General features: G+C 40.0%; 1 protein-coding gene across 1 annotated transcript; it reads left to right on the forward strand.

Annotated features, from left to right (window-relative positions):
- The first annotated feature begins 31 nt into the window (after positions 1-31).
- tmem41b (transmembrane protein 41B) lies at positions 32-17,028 on the forward strand. The gene is made up of 9 exons (XM_053634168.1): positions 32-345; positions 555-1,680; positions 3,368-3,666; positions 7,814-7,931; positions 10,343-10,471; positions 11,756-11,849; positions 11,993-12,097; positions 12,980-13,118; positions 15,268-17,028. The coding sequence occupies exons 3-9, from the start codon at positions 3,576-3,578 to the stop codon at positions 15,435-15,437; spliced, it is 846 nt and encodes a 281-aa protein (XP_053490143.1). The 5' UTR covers positions 32-345; positions 555-1,680; positions 3,368-3,575; the 3' UTR covers positions 15,438-17,028.
- Positions 17,029-18,149: the final 1,121 nt, after the last annotated feature.

The following is an 18,149-nucleotide window of genomic DNA, read 5'->3' on the forward strand; positions in this document are numbered from 1 at the left end:
AACGTGTTCATCTAAATATCAGGTATGACGCACACCTTTTAGATTTTTGATATTTATTCAAATAAACTATTAAATCATATGTAAATTAGATATGAATTTCCCTTCAAATGCTATTGAGCTTTAAATTATGGCTATTTTGTGTATAACCCCATTCTGCAGTGAAATTCATATCTAATTTACATATGATTTAATAGTACGGTGACTGTACATCACTCCCTTCAAATGCTATTGAAGTTAGAAACGTGTTTAACAATGTCGTATGTAACTTTAGAGACGGTCCCTTAATTTCCGCATATCCGCGTATATCGAACGTCAAATCAACTTTATTGCAGTGCTTTACTGGAGGTTTGTTTGATATGTTGTGCAATAATTCCCATATTTTCACATTTGGAGCTCGTTATTCACTCAAGTTTTTCACTCTTCGAGCAAAAATAAATGGGTATTCAGACTGTACGCTGTCCAATTCATCCACCTCAGCATAGACGCAATATTGGATTTTGCACCCTTCAATAGTTTTATCTTGTTTTCTTTCATTTATTATTTATTATTTCAAGTACTATTAGAGGGCAGTGGTGGCTCAACAGTTATGGCTCTGGGTTACTGATCAGAAGGTTGGGGGTTCAAGCCCCAGCACCACCAAGCTGGCACTGTTGGGCCCTTGAGCAAGACCCTTAACCCTCTCTACTCCAGGGGGGCTGTATTAAGGCTGACTCTGACCCCAACTTCCTAAAAAGCTGGGATATGTGAAGAAAAGAATTTCACTGAGCTGTAATGTATATGTGACAAATAAAGGCTTCTTCTTCTTACTATTAGGTACTATTGTATATGGGTAGGTGTATAGATTGGGTGCTTCTCAATACTCAAATCGATGCTTCCTCATTTCCCCGCTCCACCGTCCTCCAGCCCGTGACCTGGAAATCGATCGAAGTCAACCATCTTAAAGGACGTATCAATTCTCTAATTGCACCGTGAGGAGGCGAGGAGCAAGGAAGCTTCCAAAGGAGCTAGGAGCGAGGACACACAGGTGTATCCTATGCGGACATGTTTCTTGTCGAAAAACCCGACGCGCATATAAATTCCCCTCCTTCTTTACATCTGCCACAATCTCAAACAAAAAGTCCTATGATGTTGTGACGGAATTTTGTGTGAAATGTAATTAAATAATAATATGCTTACAATGAGTATTGTAATGAATTGATCCTTGCATGTTTTGGATATGTGATAAAAGATGCGATGAATTACGGTTTGTTCATTAATTCATTGTTGAATAACGCAGAGATTTCACGTACTATCAGTGCATTTTGCTTTATTAAGAATGCCGTTATTAATCAAGCTCCAACAACATAACAGCAGATCCGTGAAGCGCAGTGAGGTGATCCAGCTGAGCGCAGTCATCATTAATTGACGTCGATTTGAGGCGACGCTTGAGAGAGCGAGGATATTCCATTCGACTTACTTCGATTCCTCTCTCCTCGGATCTCATCCTTGCATCCTTCCCTCGCATCCTAAGGGGGTGGAGCTAAGACAGAAGGAAAGGAAGCGAAGAAAGGAAATGAGGATGCGCAAATAAGAAATGAAGCACCCAGGGTATCGGAAAAGTCAGGAACTGATGGGAATACGTTGAGGAAATACGTCATCCAGAGAAATCCGCAAAAACGTGATACATGCAAAAGTCTAAGGGTGAGTATGTAGACCATATGTCAAATCAAGTGGGTTTTTATTGTCATACCTCTATATGGAATGAAATGTCGTTTCTCCAGGACCATGGTGCAACACAGTGCACATAAGACAACATAAGTTACAATACACAACAGTGTGAGGCAATAAATACATATAACAGAACAATAGATACACAGGACAATAAATACACAGAACATGGGCTGTAAACTGTGAAATATTTTGTAGTGTAGCAGCAATATTGGCAGCAAAAATGAGCTCCATAATAAAAGTGACTGACGCAGCTTTATAAGGTGCAGGTGTGCAGTGGTACTGAGTGAGGTGTTTGACTAGCCCAGGTGAGCATTCGGAGGCAGCAGGGTGATGAGTAATCTGACTGCCTTAGGGAAGAAACTGTTGCGGAGTCTGCTGGTGGTGGAACGGACGCTCCTGTACCTTCTGCCAGACGGCAGGAGGGTGAAGAGTCAGTGAGAGGGGAGAGATGGGTTGTCCGCAATACTGCTGGCTTTGCTGATGCAGCAGTTTTTGTATGAGGTGTCTGGTGTGAAAAGAGACTCCGATGATCTTTTCATCTGTTCTCACAATTCGCTGTAGGGTCTTGCGGTCGGACGCTGTGCATTTCCCGTACCACACAGCGAGACAGCTGATCAGGATGCTCTCTATCATCCCTCTGTAGAAGGTGTCGAGGATGGGAGGGAGGAGTTTGGCTCTATTCAGCCTCTGCAGGGAGTGGACTCGCTGCTCGGCCTCCTTGGCTAGGCAGGTGGTCTTGATAGTCTGAGAGAGCTCCTCCATCATGTGCACACCAAGAAACTTGGAGCTTTTGACTCTTTCCATAGTTGTTCTGCTGAGTGGTCCACTCGGATCCTCCTGTAGTCGACAATCATCTCTTTAGTCTTGTCAACATTAAGAGATTGATGTCTCTACACCATTTTGTGAGCTTGTTCACCTCCTCTTTGTATGTTGTAAATAATAAATGCCAAATTAAGCATGTGTAGTTTTACTGTCATTGGTTCCTAATTATAATATTTATTTTATTCCCACATTATATATATGCTGCTATGACACTTAAACTTGCTTTCTGGGATTATTCATGCATTCATTTATTTTCTGCTTATCTTTTTACAGCTCTGTGTAACCAGCTCTCTTTATATTCTTAATATTTCTAATCCAGCTGCAATGCATTCTATGTACATCCATCCATCCATTTTCCATACCGTTTATCCTACACAGGGGAGCCTAGAGCCTATCCCCGGGCACAAGGTGGGGGACACCCTTGACAAGGTGCCAACCCATCGCATGGCACAATCACACACATTCACACATACGGACAATTTGGAATTGGTTGGGGGTTCTATTCCCGCCGCTGCCCTGTGTGTGTGTGGAGTTTGCATGTTCTATCCTTGCTGCTGGGGTTTCCTCCGGGTACTCCGGTTTCCTCCCCCAGTCCAAAGACATGCATGGTAGGTTGGTTATCATGTCCAAATTGTCCATAGTGTGTGAATGTGTGTGTGGTTGTGCCCTGCGATGGATTGGCACCCTGTCCAGTGTGTACCCTGCCTGATGCTCCCTGGGATAGGCTCCAGGTTCCCCGCGACTCAGTTAGAAAATGAATGGATGAATGTATTATTATTATTATTATTATTATTATTATTATTATTGAGTAATCCTGTATGTCATGTCCTTGCAGATACAGCAGAGTCCCGACAGAGGGTGCTCTTCATCTCCATCTCCCTCGTCATCACCGTCGAAGAAGACGAAGGTCACGAGCGTCATTCCGCTTCATCGCTCATTAGGAAATAACCCCAGAGTGTGTCTTCAAGTAACCGGCTGATCAGACGGTCCTCAGTGAGCGACACTACACGCCGATTTCTAAGCGCCATTTGAAATAAACCAACATGGCGAAGAAGAGGAGCGGAGTCCGCGAACCTGAAGGCACTACTCTCATACAGGAGGAAGCAACGACAAAAGAAACGCAACCTCTTAAAGGTAACTAACTGGCTAGACATACCCGTATTGTGACAAGTCCCGCCCTCTGCTCTATGATCGATGGCTGAGTCAGGCATTCACACATCGGCAATAATCACGAGCCCGGCTCACGCGTGTGACTTTTCATCCAATCCTAGCGCTGGGGGCGGGGCTTGCCTGTATACGGTTAGCAAAATAAAACCTCTACACTGAAGTGTTTAAAGATTACTCAGCTTTAACATGTAGCTCATTTAATATGTTTTTTAGTGAAGCTGGCCATCTTGTTTTCCAAAGCTCAGTTTGAGAAATGTTCGCCTAGGCAGCTAATTCAGGATATATTTTTAGGATGATGGCTATATTTTGACCAGTTGTGTGGATATAAATAAATCACACAGAGTAATATCCGCTCTAAGTGAAGGACACAGTAAAGTGATCTGATGTGTGTAAACTGAAGTGTATTTATGTGTAAGCTGTTTAAGACAGAGGTCCCTGATGTCCCGATGTCTCTGGGGATTTTGAAACCCTTGACGCAGAGTTGAGCAACTTCCTGCCCTTTAACACGTCACCTCCTATAATAAACTACTATAATAAAAGTTGTTCTAGCTGTTCTAGTTATTTAGTTTCGCAATAAATGATTGGCACTTGAATGAAATAGGTTTAAACGATGCAAGGTACTTATGTATGGAATAAAACACTTCGTGCTGTGCTGCTTTAGGAAAATAATCAACGACGGTACACCTGACACCAAACAGAGTCACTTTCTGTGTCCCAATTGACCTATTATCCGTCCTAAATAGTGTCCAAGATTCGAATCGGTACATCCCGAATCGTAGTACGTCGAAACGAGCATCCCGAAGGTAACCCAGATGGGCTAATGTTTCCAGTGGATTTTCAAAGTGGACAGTTTTTCTGCTAATATTGCCCACAGCCCCTTGCGTGAGGGAAGGAGGCGGAGTTTCGTGACGGTTTGCTTCATGTAAGAATGTAAATATTAAGCACTAAACAAAGTTTTTTTTATTTTATTGTTACGTAAGTTTAACAGTTGGATGTTGTGTAAAAAGACCGCCTGACATAATCTGCATTAAAAGTATGTATTAAAAAAAAAATTCTTGTGTGTGAAGGAAAAACTACATACTTTTGAGTGTGTAGTAAAAGAGTACGCAAGTACCGGGACACACTAACACGCCATGTAACGGGAGCGAACGTCGTTGCGTAGTCACACACACTGGCAATGTCACTGTAAACAAACTCCTCTTTGCATTTCATCTTTTCTTCATTCATTCATTCATTAATCCTTATATAATTGATACTATGATAATAGAATTTACAATTCCCTTGATTTATTTTTCCACATTTCATTTACACCTCTATAAAATGCTTCCTTGAATTCAACAAAGCAAACAGTCACGAAAACTCCTCCTCCTCCTTCACACAAGGAGTTGTGGGTAATATCAGCTGAAAAAGCGTCCACGGATCAACACTTTGAAAATCTACCAGAAGTAACCCATACGGGTCACTCGCTCTAATCTCTAATTGGGACCTAGAAACAGCGAGCGCAACTAGGCAACAACGTTCTCTTCTGTTACATGACGTGTTGGTACGTCCCGGTACTCGCGTGCTTCTTTTGCTACACACTCAAAATGATGTACTTTTTCTTCACAAAAAGAGTACATATTATTAGTGCATAGTAGGCGAATTGGGACACAGCAACTATTAGTACCTTGAAGCAGATTAGTTTCTTATTACAGCACGTCCCAAAGCATTTTAATCTTCTCGTACCAAAGCAATTTGTCAATTACAGTTCTTCCATTATTAATAAATATCAAGTTGTTGTTTTTTTTAACCGTTTATATTTAATTACATTTAATGGTATGGAAGAAGTTATCACTTGTGTTATAGTAGATAGAGATAGTCTTTCCCTTACCATCCTCTCTTTTTGTTCTCTCTCTGTCTCTCTCTCTCTCTCTCTCTCTCTCTTTCAGAGCTTGTCCTGGTTTCAAGAAACCTGAAATTGAATACTTCTCTGTCCTGAAGCCTAGTGGAGAAAACTGACTGTTACAAAGCGCTGACGCTGGAGACTCCTTCTCAAAAAGTTATATAAATGCCTCCTTACAGAAAGCTTCACCATATCGACATTTATTTTTCCAAATCCTTTTATTATTAGCTTTAAATGTTTGGAGCGTCTTCTGTAAAAGTCCCTGAGAACGGGTTCTATCAATACCCTGAGAACAAGGGTATTAATATGAACCCACAGTATGTTTTATAATTGTAGCCCGAACTACTGCCAGGGCTGCTTTTATTGAAAATTAACCAATACCTTCTGACCAATCAGATTTGAGAATGCGATATTCTTTTCTCTAACAGCAGCTCTGATTGGAGTTCCAGCAGCAAGGGAAATCGCAGGTTTATACGGATGCACTCGTTCGAATGCATCATCATTTCTATATTAACAGCTCATACACAGGGTCTTGTACGGCACACGCTCCACGGAAATGGACTAAGGAGACGTTTATTTAACGTTTATGGAAAGAGTCTCCAACGTCAGCTCTTTGTAACAGTCATAAAGTTTTCTGACACAGGAATGTTTTCGGACCAGAGGACTTTGCACTTTCTGGTTTCATGACAAGGTTTTGTGTTTCTTCCGTCCTCTTTCCGGATTGGAACAGCAGGGCCAATTCTTTTGTTTTTGCTGTACACCAAATACATTTGGGTTTGAGATCAAATCAGCATTAATTTCCTCACGTTTACATGTTTTCCTTGGCCGCCCTGTTCCATGTCTGGTCGTTAGTACACCGGTGGTTTCTTTCTTTTTCAGGACGTTCCAAATTGTTGTATTGGCTATGCCCAGTGCTTGTGCAATGGCTCTGATTGATTTTCCCTCTTTTCTCAGCTTCAAAATGGCTTGTTTTTCTCCCATAGACAGCTCCCTGATCCTCATATTGGTTTACCCTTTTTAACAACAAATGCAGTCTTCACAGGTGAAACTAAAGGCTAAAACCAAGAGTAGACATTCAGAGCTATTAATTCTTTAAACAATCCATTTAACAGGGCACACCTGGGCAACAAGAAACACCCATCAGTCACATGGGCCAATATTTTGAACCATCAAAGTATCTTGGGTGATTACAAAATGGGTGGGTTCAAACAAAAGGTTCTGTGTGCTAAGTTGTTTAACACATCTAGATGTAAATATGAGGAAATGAAAGCTGAAATTCTGATCTGTATTCTCATTCATCTGTTGATCTCCAACCCAAACGCCTTCAATGTATAAGATATACGCGGAAGAAAAGAATAGAGTTGGCCTTGCTGTTCCAATACTTTTGGAGGGGTCTGGGGAGAGAACAACTGATACCGTGTATCATAGACATAACATTTAACGTGGCTTTAAATGGAGAAAAAGTACAAGGTAAAAAATTGTTAGTGTTAAAGTACACCTTTTATGGTTTTTCAAATATTACCTTTCATGCAGTGTGTTATAGAGCAGTTTGTGAATGTAAAATAAAAAAAAAAAGGCTGCAAAGTTTCAAAAATCAAAGCGCACGACAAACGGAGTTATCGACTCCCAAAAGAAGGAATCGATTCTGAACAGCTGAAACGAGTCGTTAGTGATTCCAGACTTTACTTCCTGTACTAACCTACGTAGGTTTGTAACAAAAAGCCCCGCCTCTGGTCTTCATCCACTGCTCGCTGACAGCGGTAGACCAGTCACAACAGACTGGGACATCTGACCAATCAGAGCAGAGTATGCTCTCTGAAAGGAGTTTAGAGTGAATCATTTAGAACAGATCATTTAACGAGTCGTTTGTGACACTGGTGGGAGAAAAGGTAATGCTGCAGTTTAAATTATGAGCACGTTAAAGTGTTTTTTGACCTCGGGTGCACGTAAATCTATTGTGCGAGACCTTTAAAACAAAAACCATAATCGGTGCGCTTTAACAAACCGCTGTGCTATAAGAGGAATAAAACACTGATGTTAGGATGCGTTATTATAAAATAATCGGCATCAGTGTGGTAACGGTAACTCCTTTTGGTCCACAATTCTTGAATTCTTTATGAGAGTATAACAGCACAGATTGAATTAATCTTGGGACTGCAAAAGAAGTTCGAGCGCCCCTGCTTGACGTGAGACGTTGTCTTGACGTATTTTGTTCCCATGTTCCCTGTACAGCAGCGCAGTATACCGGAGGACGATCTGCACGCATGTCCCTCCTCATCCTGATCTCCATCTTTGCCTGTGCTGCTTCAGTCATGTACCTGGTTTACAGAAATTTCCCAGAGCTGAGCGAGTAAGTGAGCTGTTTCAAGGAAGACTTCGTAACTAGGTCATTTAAATCATTAATAAAAAGTTTTTAAAATCTACATGTTTGATCATTTCCAGTCATGAGTAAAGACTTCAGGAGAGAGGACTTTCTGAGTTACACACTCATTGTTTATTTTTATTTTTTCGCCCGCATTTTAGAATAATAATAAAGTCATCAATACTCTGGAGTAACACAAATAGAGCGATGGGAATTATGTTGTGATAAAAAAATCCAAAATAAATCAAAATAATCTAGTATTTTATCACCTTCAAAGTAGACGCCCTTATTGCCTAGAATTTCCAGAAATGTATTCTTGGCGTTTTCTCGACCGATTTCTTGAGGAATTTCCCTGAGATGCTTTTTAAACAGTATTAAAGGAGTTCACACCGATGCCGGACACTTATCGGCTGCTTTTCGGAATATTTCACTCCAAGTCATCTGTTTAAAACAATATTTTTTGTAAATAAAATGTTAGTTTTCGAATGAAAGAAACGAATACGTCGGCACGATTATATTTTTGTCTACAACACCGATCTCAAACATTTAATAACACACCTTCAGATCAAAGGATTTTTAAGATCATGAGAAACATTTCAGTCGAGTGTCCACAAACTTTTGACCGGTAGAGTATGTGACAAGTGGAATTCGTCTCTTTTTTTTTTTCTTCTTCTTCTTCTATTTTTTTCCTGTCCTCGTCATGACGGAGAGAAAAACGAGAAGCTGGTGAAGATATGACTGTTGTTAGTTAGCGTTGTTATGAGACAGGTGATCGCAGGAATTAACTTATTTTTGAATTTCTACAACGTTTGAACGGAATTACAAATGGATTAAAAGTACGACACGTTTAAGACATCTTTAAGAAATAAAAATGGATGTTACTGGGACATGAATTCACTTTTGGGTTGTAAAGGTAACTCCGCTTTGCTTCCTGTCACGGATTATTTTTCTAGAACTGCATGTCCCCACTATGTTAAATCATTCCATACTGAACTGTAAAAACAACTCGAAGGCAACAATGTGAAGGCGAAAACCAGGGTAATCTCATATCATCAATCTTTTACGGATTTAATGACTTTTTTCCACTTAATTTAGGAACGCCCCTATTCCACGTTTTCATTTCCAGCACAATACCGATATCGACTCTGAGATTCAGCTGATATGATGCTGACTCCTCACAGTACCCGAGCTGAGCGCCTTCAAGCTTTAAACAGAGCTACGTGGAACATCAGAGTCATAATGTCTTATAGCATGTGGCCAAGTTGTGTTCTTTGCTCACATCAGATATTGATATTTTTGTGAGTTTATGTGAATCAGCGTTGACGTTTTTTTAATATGACTTATATCCCCAGAGTGTCTTGGGTTATGAAAAGGCAGATCGGTATCATTACATTTACACTTTCATTTATTCATTTAGCAGACGCTTTTATCCAAAGCGACTTACAAATGAGGAAATACAAGCAAAAAGATGTATAACAATACAAGTAGTGCTACCATACAAGATTTATAATTGAGTTCTAGGGAAGCAAAGTGTGCAGAGTAGAGGTGTAAGAGCTAGAGTAAATCATTATTATTATTATTATTATTATTATTATTATTATTATTAGGTGATCACGGAAGAGGTGGGTCTTTAGCTGTTTTTTGAAGATAGTGACAGATTCTGCGGTCCGGATTGAGGTTGGAAGTTCATTCCACTACTGAGGGACAGATAGTGTGAAGGTTCTGGAAAAGGACCTTGAACCACGCTGAATAGGAACTACTAAGCATCGGTCGTTAAGCCATCGCAGAGGGAACGTAAGCCTCAAGGAGAGTGTTGAGGTAGAGGGGTGCTGTTCCAGACAAGGACTTGTAGGTGAGCATCACGGCCTCGAATTTGATTCAGCAGCTACAGGAAGCCAGTGCAGGGAGATGAAGAGGGGTGTCCGATATCAAGCGAGCTCTGGTGTCAGTATCGTATTATATCATAAATGGAAAAGTTGGGATTGGTACATCACTGGGATCAGTCAACACAACACGCATCTATAACATTAAAATGCGTTAAAATACATCAGGCAACAGAAAAGCGTTCGGAAGATCATGAGGTTGAAGCTTGGCGATGCCACAGTCGTCCATGGACGGGAGTCCAATAGAGGAAAAATTGTCCTTACTGTCTTGGTGGTAGAGAGAGCGCATTCTCACCGCTATCCATCACAGAGATACTAGCGAATCGTGGGTGTCCATGAGCTCGTGTATGCGGAAGAGGGTAAATAGCGTGCTTTCCTCGGAGTGTGTTACCCTCCCATGTGATGTACCGGTTTCACAATTTCTCTTTGTAATGAAATATTTTTTTCATTCATGAATTATGATTGCGTTTTTGAGTGAATAGCCACATTTTATGTTCAAAACATTTTCTTTTTCAGAGACGAGAGGGACAAGATAAAAGTCCCCAAAGACATGGACGACGCTAAGGCACTGGGTACCGTGCTCTCCAAATATAAGGACACCTATTATACCCAAGTGCTTATAGCATATTTCGCTACTTATGTCTTGTATCCTTTGCACCAAATCAGACAAGTTTACAGAGTTACTAATTTACCACTTGTTGAAGCTTAGTGGTTGAGAATCTTCTCCAGTGCTCAGGTAAATAGTTTTGTCTGAAGCGTCTGAAGCTGTTCTGTGTTGCTGACACAGAACATCTTTAAACATCTTTAATTCGACCAAACAGGAATTCTACTGCACTTATATATGAGGTCTTGGAATGATGCGGTTCTAGTTAAAGTATTAGAAATATATCATTTAGATGTCCTTGAATGCGTTTTAAAAAGTATATTAAAAATAAGGGGGAAGGGGGGGAAAGTCCTAAGGTAAAATCTGATCGTAAATCTAGCATGCACAAATTCTACCATTTTCCGTATTCGTCAAAGTCAATATCATCCTTGCCGTATTTGTAAAAATCCAACTCGCGTCTGATTGGAGTGCTTGTAAATATGATCGTAACGTTTTTAACAACCTGACAAAAAGCTTACTATTATGATACGTACGCAAAAATAATACCGATAATCATAACAAGTAAACAGAGTAGTAGCTTATAAGTAGTAATAATAATAATAATAATAATAATGATGAATAACAACACTGATAACCACAAATGTGCAGGTGAGAATCTTGTGCTTTAAAATGTATGTAATGATGTTTAGTGTCAACATGTCATTTTATAAATAAAGCTCTGTTTTACTGTTTTATACTTTTGAAAATGGTGCGAAAAACAAAACGAAAAAAATCCAGAAAGGGAGCGGCAGTTCTGCTGGAGGAAACGCCTTGTTGATATGAGAGATCACATGAGTAACTCAAAATTGAGGACAGTAACTCAAATAAGCACTCTTTACAAGCGCGGTGAGCAGAAAAGCATCTCGGAACGCACATCACATCGAACCTCGAGTCGGATGGGCTTAAACAACAGGCTACCATGTCGAGTTCCAATGCTGTCAGCTAAGAACAGGAATCTGGGGCTACAGCTGTTGGGAAGGGAACATCTGTAAGACGTAACACACTGCATATCTTGGTCCTGTTGGTCATTTTATCGCAACGGTAACGGTACGCAAAAATTTTGCATGCCACACTTCATGCACTGTAAATATATGACTGTTTGGTTATGAAATCTAAGATTTTTCATGGGTATACGTGAGAAAGTATTGGCATTGAAATATCCCGATATGGAACGATCTGTTCTGCATCACTTCGGGAACACGAGACATGACCGGCGACGTTTAATAAATCCGTAGTTTGGAATATAAGGATGAGGAGATCTGTTGTTGTCCTTAATAGATCTTCAGCCTCCAGACATTTGCCATTCCAGGTTCAATTTTCCTCAGTATCCTGTCTGGTTATCTGTATCCCTTCCCCCTGGCCCTGTTCCTGGTTTGCCTGGTAAGTGTGACTAATCCTACACAATCAATCGCAAAGCAACTAATTACACATTGTGATATATTTACACCGTTGTCACTTTACTTTTTATTCTGCACCACAGTGAAATGTTCTGCTTAGTAACGTACGGATATTCTGCTCCTCAGTGCTCAGGTCTGGGAGCGTCTTTCTGTTACATGCTGTCCTATTTGGTGGGCAGACCCGTGGTGTACAAGTACCTCACAGAGAAAGCGCAGAAATGGTCACAACAGGTAAGATGTTCATGTAAACATAGACCGAACAGCCATAACATTAAAACCGCCTGCTTAATATTGTTATTGTAGGTCCCCTTACAAGGCATGGACTCCACAAGCCCTCTGAAGGTGTGATGTTTTATCTGGCACCAAGACGTTATCAGCAGATCCTTAGTCTTCTAAGTGGCGAAATTGGGCCTCCATGGATCAGACTTGTTTGTCCAGCACGTTCCACATATGCTCAATTGTTTTGAGATCTGGCGAATTTGGAGGCCGAGACAACACCTTGAACTCTTTGTCATGTTCCTCAAACCGTTCCTGAACAATTTTGCAGTGAGGCAAGTCGGATTATCCTGCTGAAAGAGGACTCTGACATTAGGGACTACCATTGCGATGAAGGGGTGTATTTGGTCTGCAACAGTGTAGAGGTAGGTGGTACATGTCCAAGTAACCGGACCCAAAGTTTCCCAGCAGAACATTGCCCAGAGCACCACACAACCTCCGCCAGCTTGCCTTCTTCCGATAGTGCATCTTGGTGCCATGCACAAGTACCCGGAACACTTTTAGTGGAACACCTCCCAAGACCTGCTCTGACCCAGTCGTCTAGTCATCACAATTTGGCTCAGATCCTTACGCTTGCCCATTTTTCCTGCTTCCAACACATCAGCTTCGAGAACTGACTGTTCACTTGCTGCCTAATATATCCCACCCCTTGCCAGGTGCCATTATAATGAGATAATCAATGTTATTCACGTCACCTGTCAGTGGTTTTAATGTTATGGCTGATCGGTGTGTATATACTGAAGGCAAAATCGACTAATGCATAACTGTAACATTCTTCTGTTTCTCTCCTTTAATATACAGTTAAGTGATAAAGCCTTGCCTTTAATTTGTCTGCAGGTCGATAAACACCGAGAACACCTCATCAATTACATCATCTTTCTGAGAATTACGCCTTTCCTTCCAAATTGGTTTATCAACATCACTTCTCCGGTCATCAACGTGCCACTGGGAGTCTTCTTCTTTGGTACATTCATTGGTAAGAAAGAAAAAGAGCACTTTTTAATTCTCATATGTACAGTGTCCTCCACTAATATTGGCACCCTTGGTAAATATGAGCAAAGAAGGCTGTAAAAAATTGTCTTTATTGTTTGATCTTTTGTTGTTTTTAAAAAAAAAAAAATCACAAAAATACTCCCATAGATATCAAACAATTGCAAACCCAACACTGGTTTACCAAAAAATCTTTGTAAAATATAGGCGTGCAACAATTATTGGCACCACTATGAATTCATATGAGAAAATTATATTTCAAGTATATTCCCATTGAGATTTTTTTTTTTTAGTACACCTGGGTGACTAGAAACAGGAAATTGTTCAGCCATGAATTCCTGTTTCACAGGGGTATAAATATGAGGTAACACATAGGCCAAATTCCCTTAGTCATTCATAACAATGGGCAAGACCAAGGAATATAGCTGTGATGTGCAGCAAAAGGCTATTGAGCTTCACAAAATGGGAAGTGGCTATAAGAAAATAGCACAAGCATTGAAAATGCCCATTTCCACCATCAGGGCAATAATTAAGAAGTTACAGTCAATTGGAAATGTTATGAATCAACCTGGAATTGGACTCGTGTCTATATTGTCTCAACACACTGTGAAGAGGATGGTTCGAGTGACCAAAAAATCTCCACGGATCACAGCTGGAGAATTGCAGAAGGTAGATGCGTCTTGGGGTCAGAAAGTCTTCAAAACTACAATCCGAAGTCAGTTTGCCAGACACTACTGAAACTTCAAATGGGATCGGGTTCTATGGTCAGATGAAACCAAAATAGAAGTTTTTGGTAATAAACACCAGAAGTGGTTTTGGTGCACACAGAGAGGTAGCCATATGGAAAAGTACCTCATGCCCACAGTTAAATATGGTGGAGGCTCTTTAATGTTTTGGGGCTGTTTTTCTGCCAGAGGACCTGGACATTTTGTTAGGATACATGATGTCATGGACTTTATCAACAAAAATTAAATGAAAACCTGACTGCCTCTGCCAGAAAGCTTAAAATGGGCCGTGGTTGGATCTTCCAGCAGGACAACGATCCAAAACATACATCAAAATCAACACAAAAATGGTTTACTGACCACAAAATCAAGGTCCTGCCATGACTATCCCAGTCCCCTGACCTGAACCCCATAGAAATCTTGGCAAAGGGAGGTAGCACAAAGTATTGACTAAAAGGGTGCCAATAATTGTTGCACACCTATATTTAACCAAAATATATATATTTTTGGATAAACCTGTGTTTTATTTGCAATTGGATGATATCCATGAGAGCAGATTATTTTTGTGAATTTTTTGAGCAAAAGATCAAAAGGTTAAACAATAAAGACAACTTCTTCACAGCCTTCTTTGCTCATATTTACCCAGGGTGCCAATATTAGTGGAGGACACTGTATAACATTCTCCAAAGAGATCATAGGTTTCATGTGTGAAAGAACACGAGGAAATTCCTAACCCAAAATACCTCGTTGGTGTCCATTAAATATATAGTTTAATATGCAGTATGTAATTAGAGGTGTCTGAGGAAGTGTGTCAAAACAAAGTAAAGCAGCCTTTTGCCTTGGCAAATGTAATAGCAGTGAAAGAATTCTGAAACCACAAGATGAACTGTTTTTTCTTTTCTTTTTTCTTTTCTTTTTCATTTAAAACTGGAAACAAACCAAGGTTTTCGAATTGTTCTTAAAAACTGTGTGCTGGTGAAAATCTCTTCGTATTGCTAGTAAACGAATACGATGATGTTTTACGACATGTTGAATTGAAATGATTTCATCGTCATGACATCGCCAGTGCTGCTGCAGTCGAGATTGAAAATCTTGTCTATTTTTGGGACATTCACAGGTATGTGACGTGACGTCCCACTTCTCAGGTCGCACGAGCGGCTCAAATTCTCTTGATTTTCTAAAGCCTTTAAAGCAACAGCAAAGACCAACAACCTCCTCATTAAACAGAGTTAAACCAATCTGTATTACTACTGCTAATAAATCTATACTAGGAAGCAAGCAATGCACACACAGGCTCACTCAATCCAGCACTCAAAATAAAAAAAAAATGTGAAAACATCCTGCTGGTAGATATGAATATCATTTTAGACCGGTTTCATTATTCAGTGTACTCTCGCATCTCTCTTTCAGGAGTCGCTCCTCCATCTTTCGTAGCGATAAACGCCGGAACGACGCTGTACAAGCTGACCACAGCGGGCGAGGCCGTGTCCTGGTACTCTTTGGCCGTTCTGGCCGTTCTGGCCGTAGTCTCTATTCTCCCGGTGTGTTTCCAGAGAAAGCTGCAGGAAAAGATGGAGTAAAGTTGCCTCCTCACTTCTTCTGCCTGTCACCTGGTTCACCCTGCTTATCTTGGTCCTCAAACACACAGCTGTCTTTTTTTTTTTTTTTCTTTTCTTTTTTTTTTTTCTTTCTTTGTCGTCTTGGAAAACGGGCCCAAAACTGTAGAACTCGGACTGGCTCGTGATCCTACACTTGTTCTTTTTCTCTGTCACAGAATGAACGTTTATATCCATTATCTTTTCATTGTTTTATATGTTTTTAACAACCTTGTGTAGTAGGTCCTATATTGAGTCAGTGTCTTTTTCTTTTCTAACTTTAAAGCAATACCCCCCCCCCCCTTTTTTTAAATAAATGTTTTTAGCCGTGTTGCATTGGCAGCACAAACAGGGTGCTATGCCAGGAGAAATTTAAATACAACACCTCTCACATACGCCGTGCCATAAACATTATTTTTCCTCACAGTTTGACTATAACAGTAAATTTAAAAACGCTGATTTGGTCTGGACGATGCACCATACTGTCTGTCCTGCTGCCGCCCAAATGTAGGACATTCTCCTGGTAGTTCTTTTTCAATATATAAATATATATATCTATATATAATCTCAGAAAATACGATTTCCGACACCGAATTGTATTTCTAATGCCTCATATGTATTGTATTTTTTTTTTTTTTTTTTTTTAATTTTTCTTTTATTTATTTAGCTAGTTTGTTTTTGCTTTCCTTATCCATTTTGTCTTAAATAGCAGGTTACTGGAAATAGACTGCAGTGACCCTTTTGATTTCGTTCTCCACCTCGGACATAAAAAAGGAAAAAGAAAAGTAAGAATGATGAGTTTTAAACGATTCAGTAATGAATAGTAAAAGACTGAAAGTCTGAAAGGACCTCATGAATCTTAACTATATTTTAAAAGAAAAACAGTTTAGGACATGCATCTCTACACAGCGAGCAGTCTTGTTTGCACTGAATATATGCATTTTAGGGGGAATTTTCTACCCCACAAAGGTAGAAGCCAGATACCTCGTCGTGTACGAGTTCACTGTTTACTACTCCTTCATTGAAAGCAAGTGGGTTAGTCCCTTAGTTCCCAATCCTGGTTCTGGAAGTACTCCTGCTCTGTGGAGTGTTTTCTTATTCTTATTCTTATCTTATCGCATCAGCTGATAAATAAATTGATCAAAACGTACAGGGTGTGGCTAAGCTCCTGTAGGACCAGCATTGGAAACCTGCGGTTTAGTCCCTTTCAGTCTGATCGCTTTCCGTAGCTTTGAGACATAATGTACATCTCTGCATAAGTCTTAGTGAATCCTCTGCGTATAAAAAGCACATCAACATGGATAAGGTGCATTTCTACAATGTAGGCTTTTACTTTACTTTTTTTCTTACATTTTGTTCATGACTATATTCTCTCCTCTTCTTCTCGTCTCTTTGCGTTGCCTCCACACACACACACACACTCACACAGACAGTATTACATGGAACTCTCTGGATGTTCTTCATATGTAAATGCTACTAACTGATCACTTTTTCTTTCAAATGTCATTACGAAATGTTATATAATGAAGATATTTATTATGAAATGATTAAAACATGGTTCCCTTCGTGTGTGTTTAATGAATATTGTGCTTGTGATTTCTACTTCTGGTGATAAAACTACACTCTAACAAGAACAGGACAAACTTTAAAGGGGTCTGTAAAGAGGTAGTAGCGCAGCAAATACACGGGAGGAATAAAGGACAGGAAGCTACTGTAGAGGTGGTTTCACTTCGAGAGTAGTAAGCATGTATTTAGTTAGTTTTAGCACTTGATGTGGGTGGATATCGAATAAGAATCGACTGAATACGACAGACAACCAAGTCATTTGTTAAGGGCGGGGACTAACACATCGTTTTCTGTCTTCATATTTTAGCAGAATGCTTTCTCAGATGTTCCTCAGAGACTCTCTCTAGATTTCTTTGCAGGAGTTTCAGACATTTTTGTGAACACCAAGTTGGACATGTCTCTTCAACGTTTCAAACCAGCTGCTCCATTTGATCCTAGATCACTTGGGTTAAGGTCAAGTAAACAGGCTATTTCCAGTACAGAAAACAAATAACTCTGCTTTGTAGAGCTTTTGAACCAGCTTCAAGGTTCGTTTCTGGAAATGATAGAACATTTCTAAAGAAGAAGAATATCTGAAGAAGAATGCAGAACTTGTACTTGTGGACGCAGTGAACATTAAGGGTCGTAAACAAAGTTTTTGGTGTAACAGGATGTTTCAGAAATGTCTTTCATCAGTCCAATACCTGATTGCATCACCTATAGCCTTTAGAGGCACTTTGTGTTCACAGCAATTATATAATTACGCATATATACATGTTACTTTTAACTTACGTATTCTGGTATACACTAGACGCTATGGACAGTTAGACATTTGAATATCCAAAAAATTTGTGTGCAAAGACAATTGCGTAGATACGTACAGTATAGTATGTTCTGCACCATAGATTTGTTCATAGATTTGCATTGCTCATCATGCTGTACTGTAAGCAGTTGCTTTAGTCAGACAGAAGAGGGCAGGCTGTCTCTACGCCTCATGAAACTGATTCAAGAGACTTGTTTTCTGTCTCTAAAATTTCCACCCAAAAATTATACAAATGGATGTAATATTATAAACCTTAGTGCTGATCGTTGGTCGGGTCACAGCTGCAGGGTACCCGGTTCGATCCTGAGCTTGGATGATTGTCTATGTGG

This window comes from Ictalurus furcatus, chromosome 10 (genome assembly GCF_023375685.1).
Source record: "Ictalurus furcatus strain D&B chromosome 10, Billie_1.0, whole genome shotgun sequence".
In the NCBI taxonomy this organism is placed as follows: domain Eukaryota; kingdom Metazoa; phylum Chordata; class Actinopteri; order Siluriformes; family Ictaluridae; genus Ictalurus; species Ictalurus furcatus.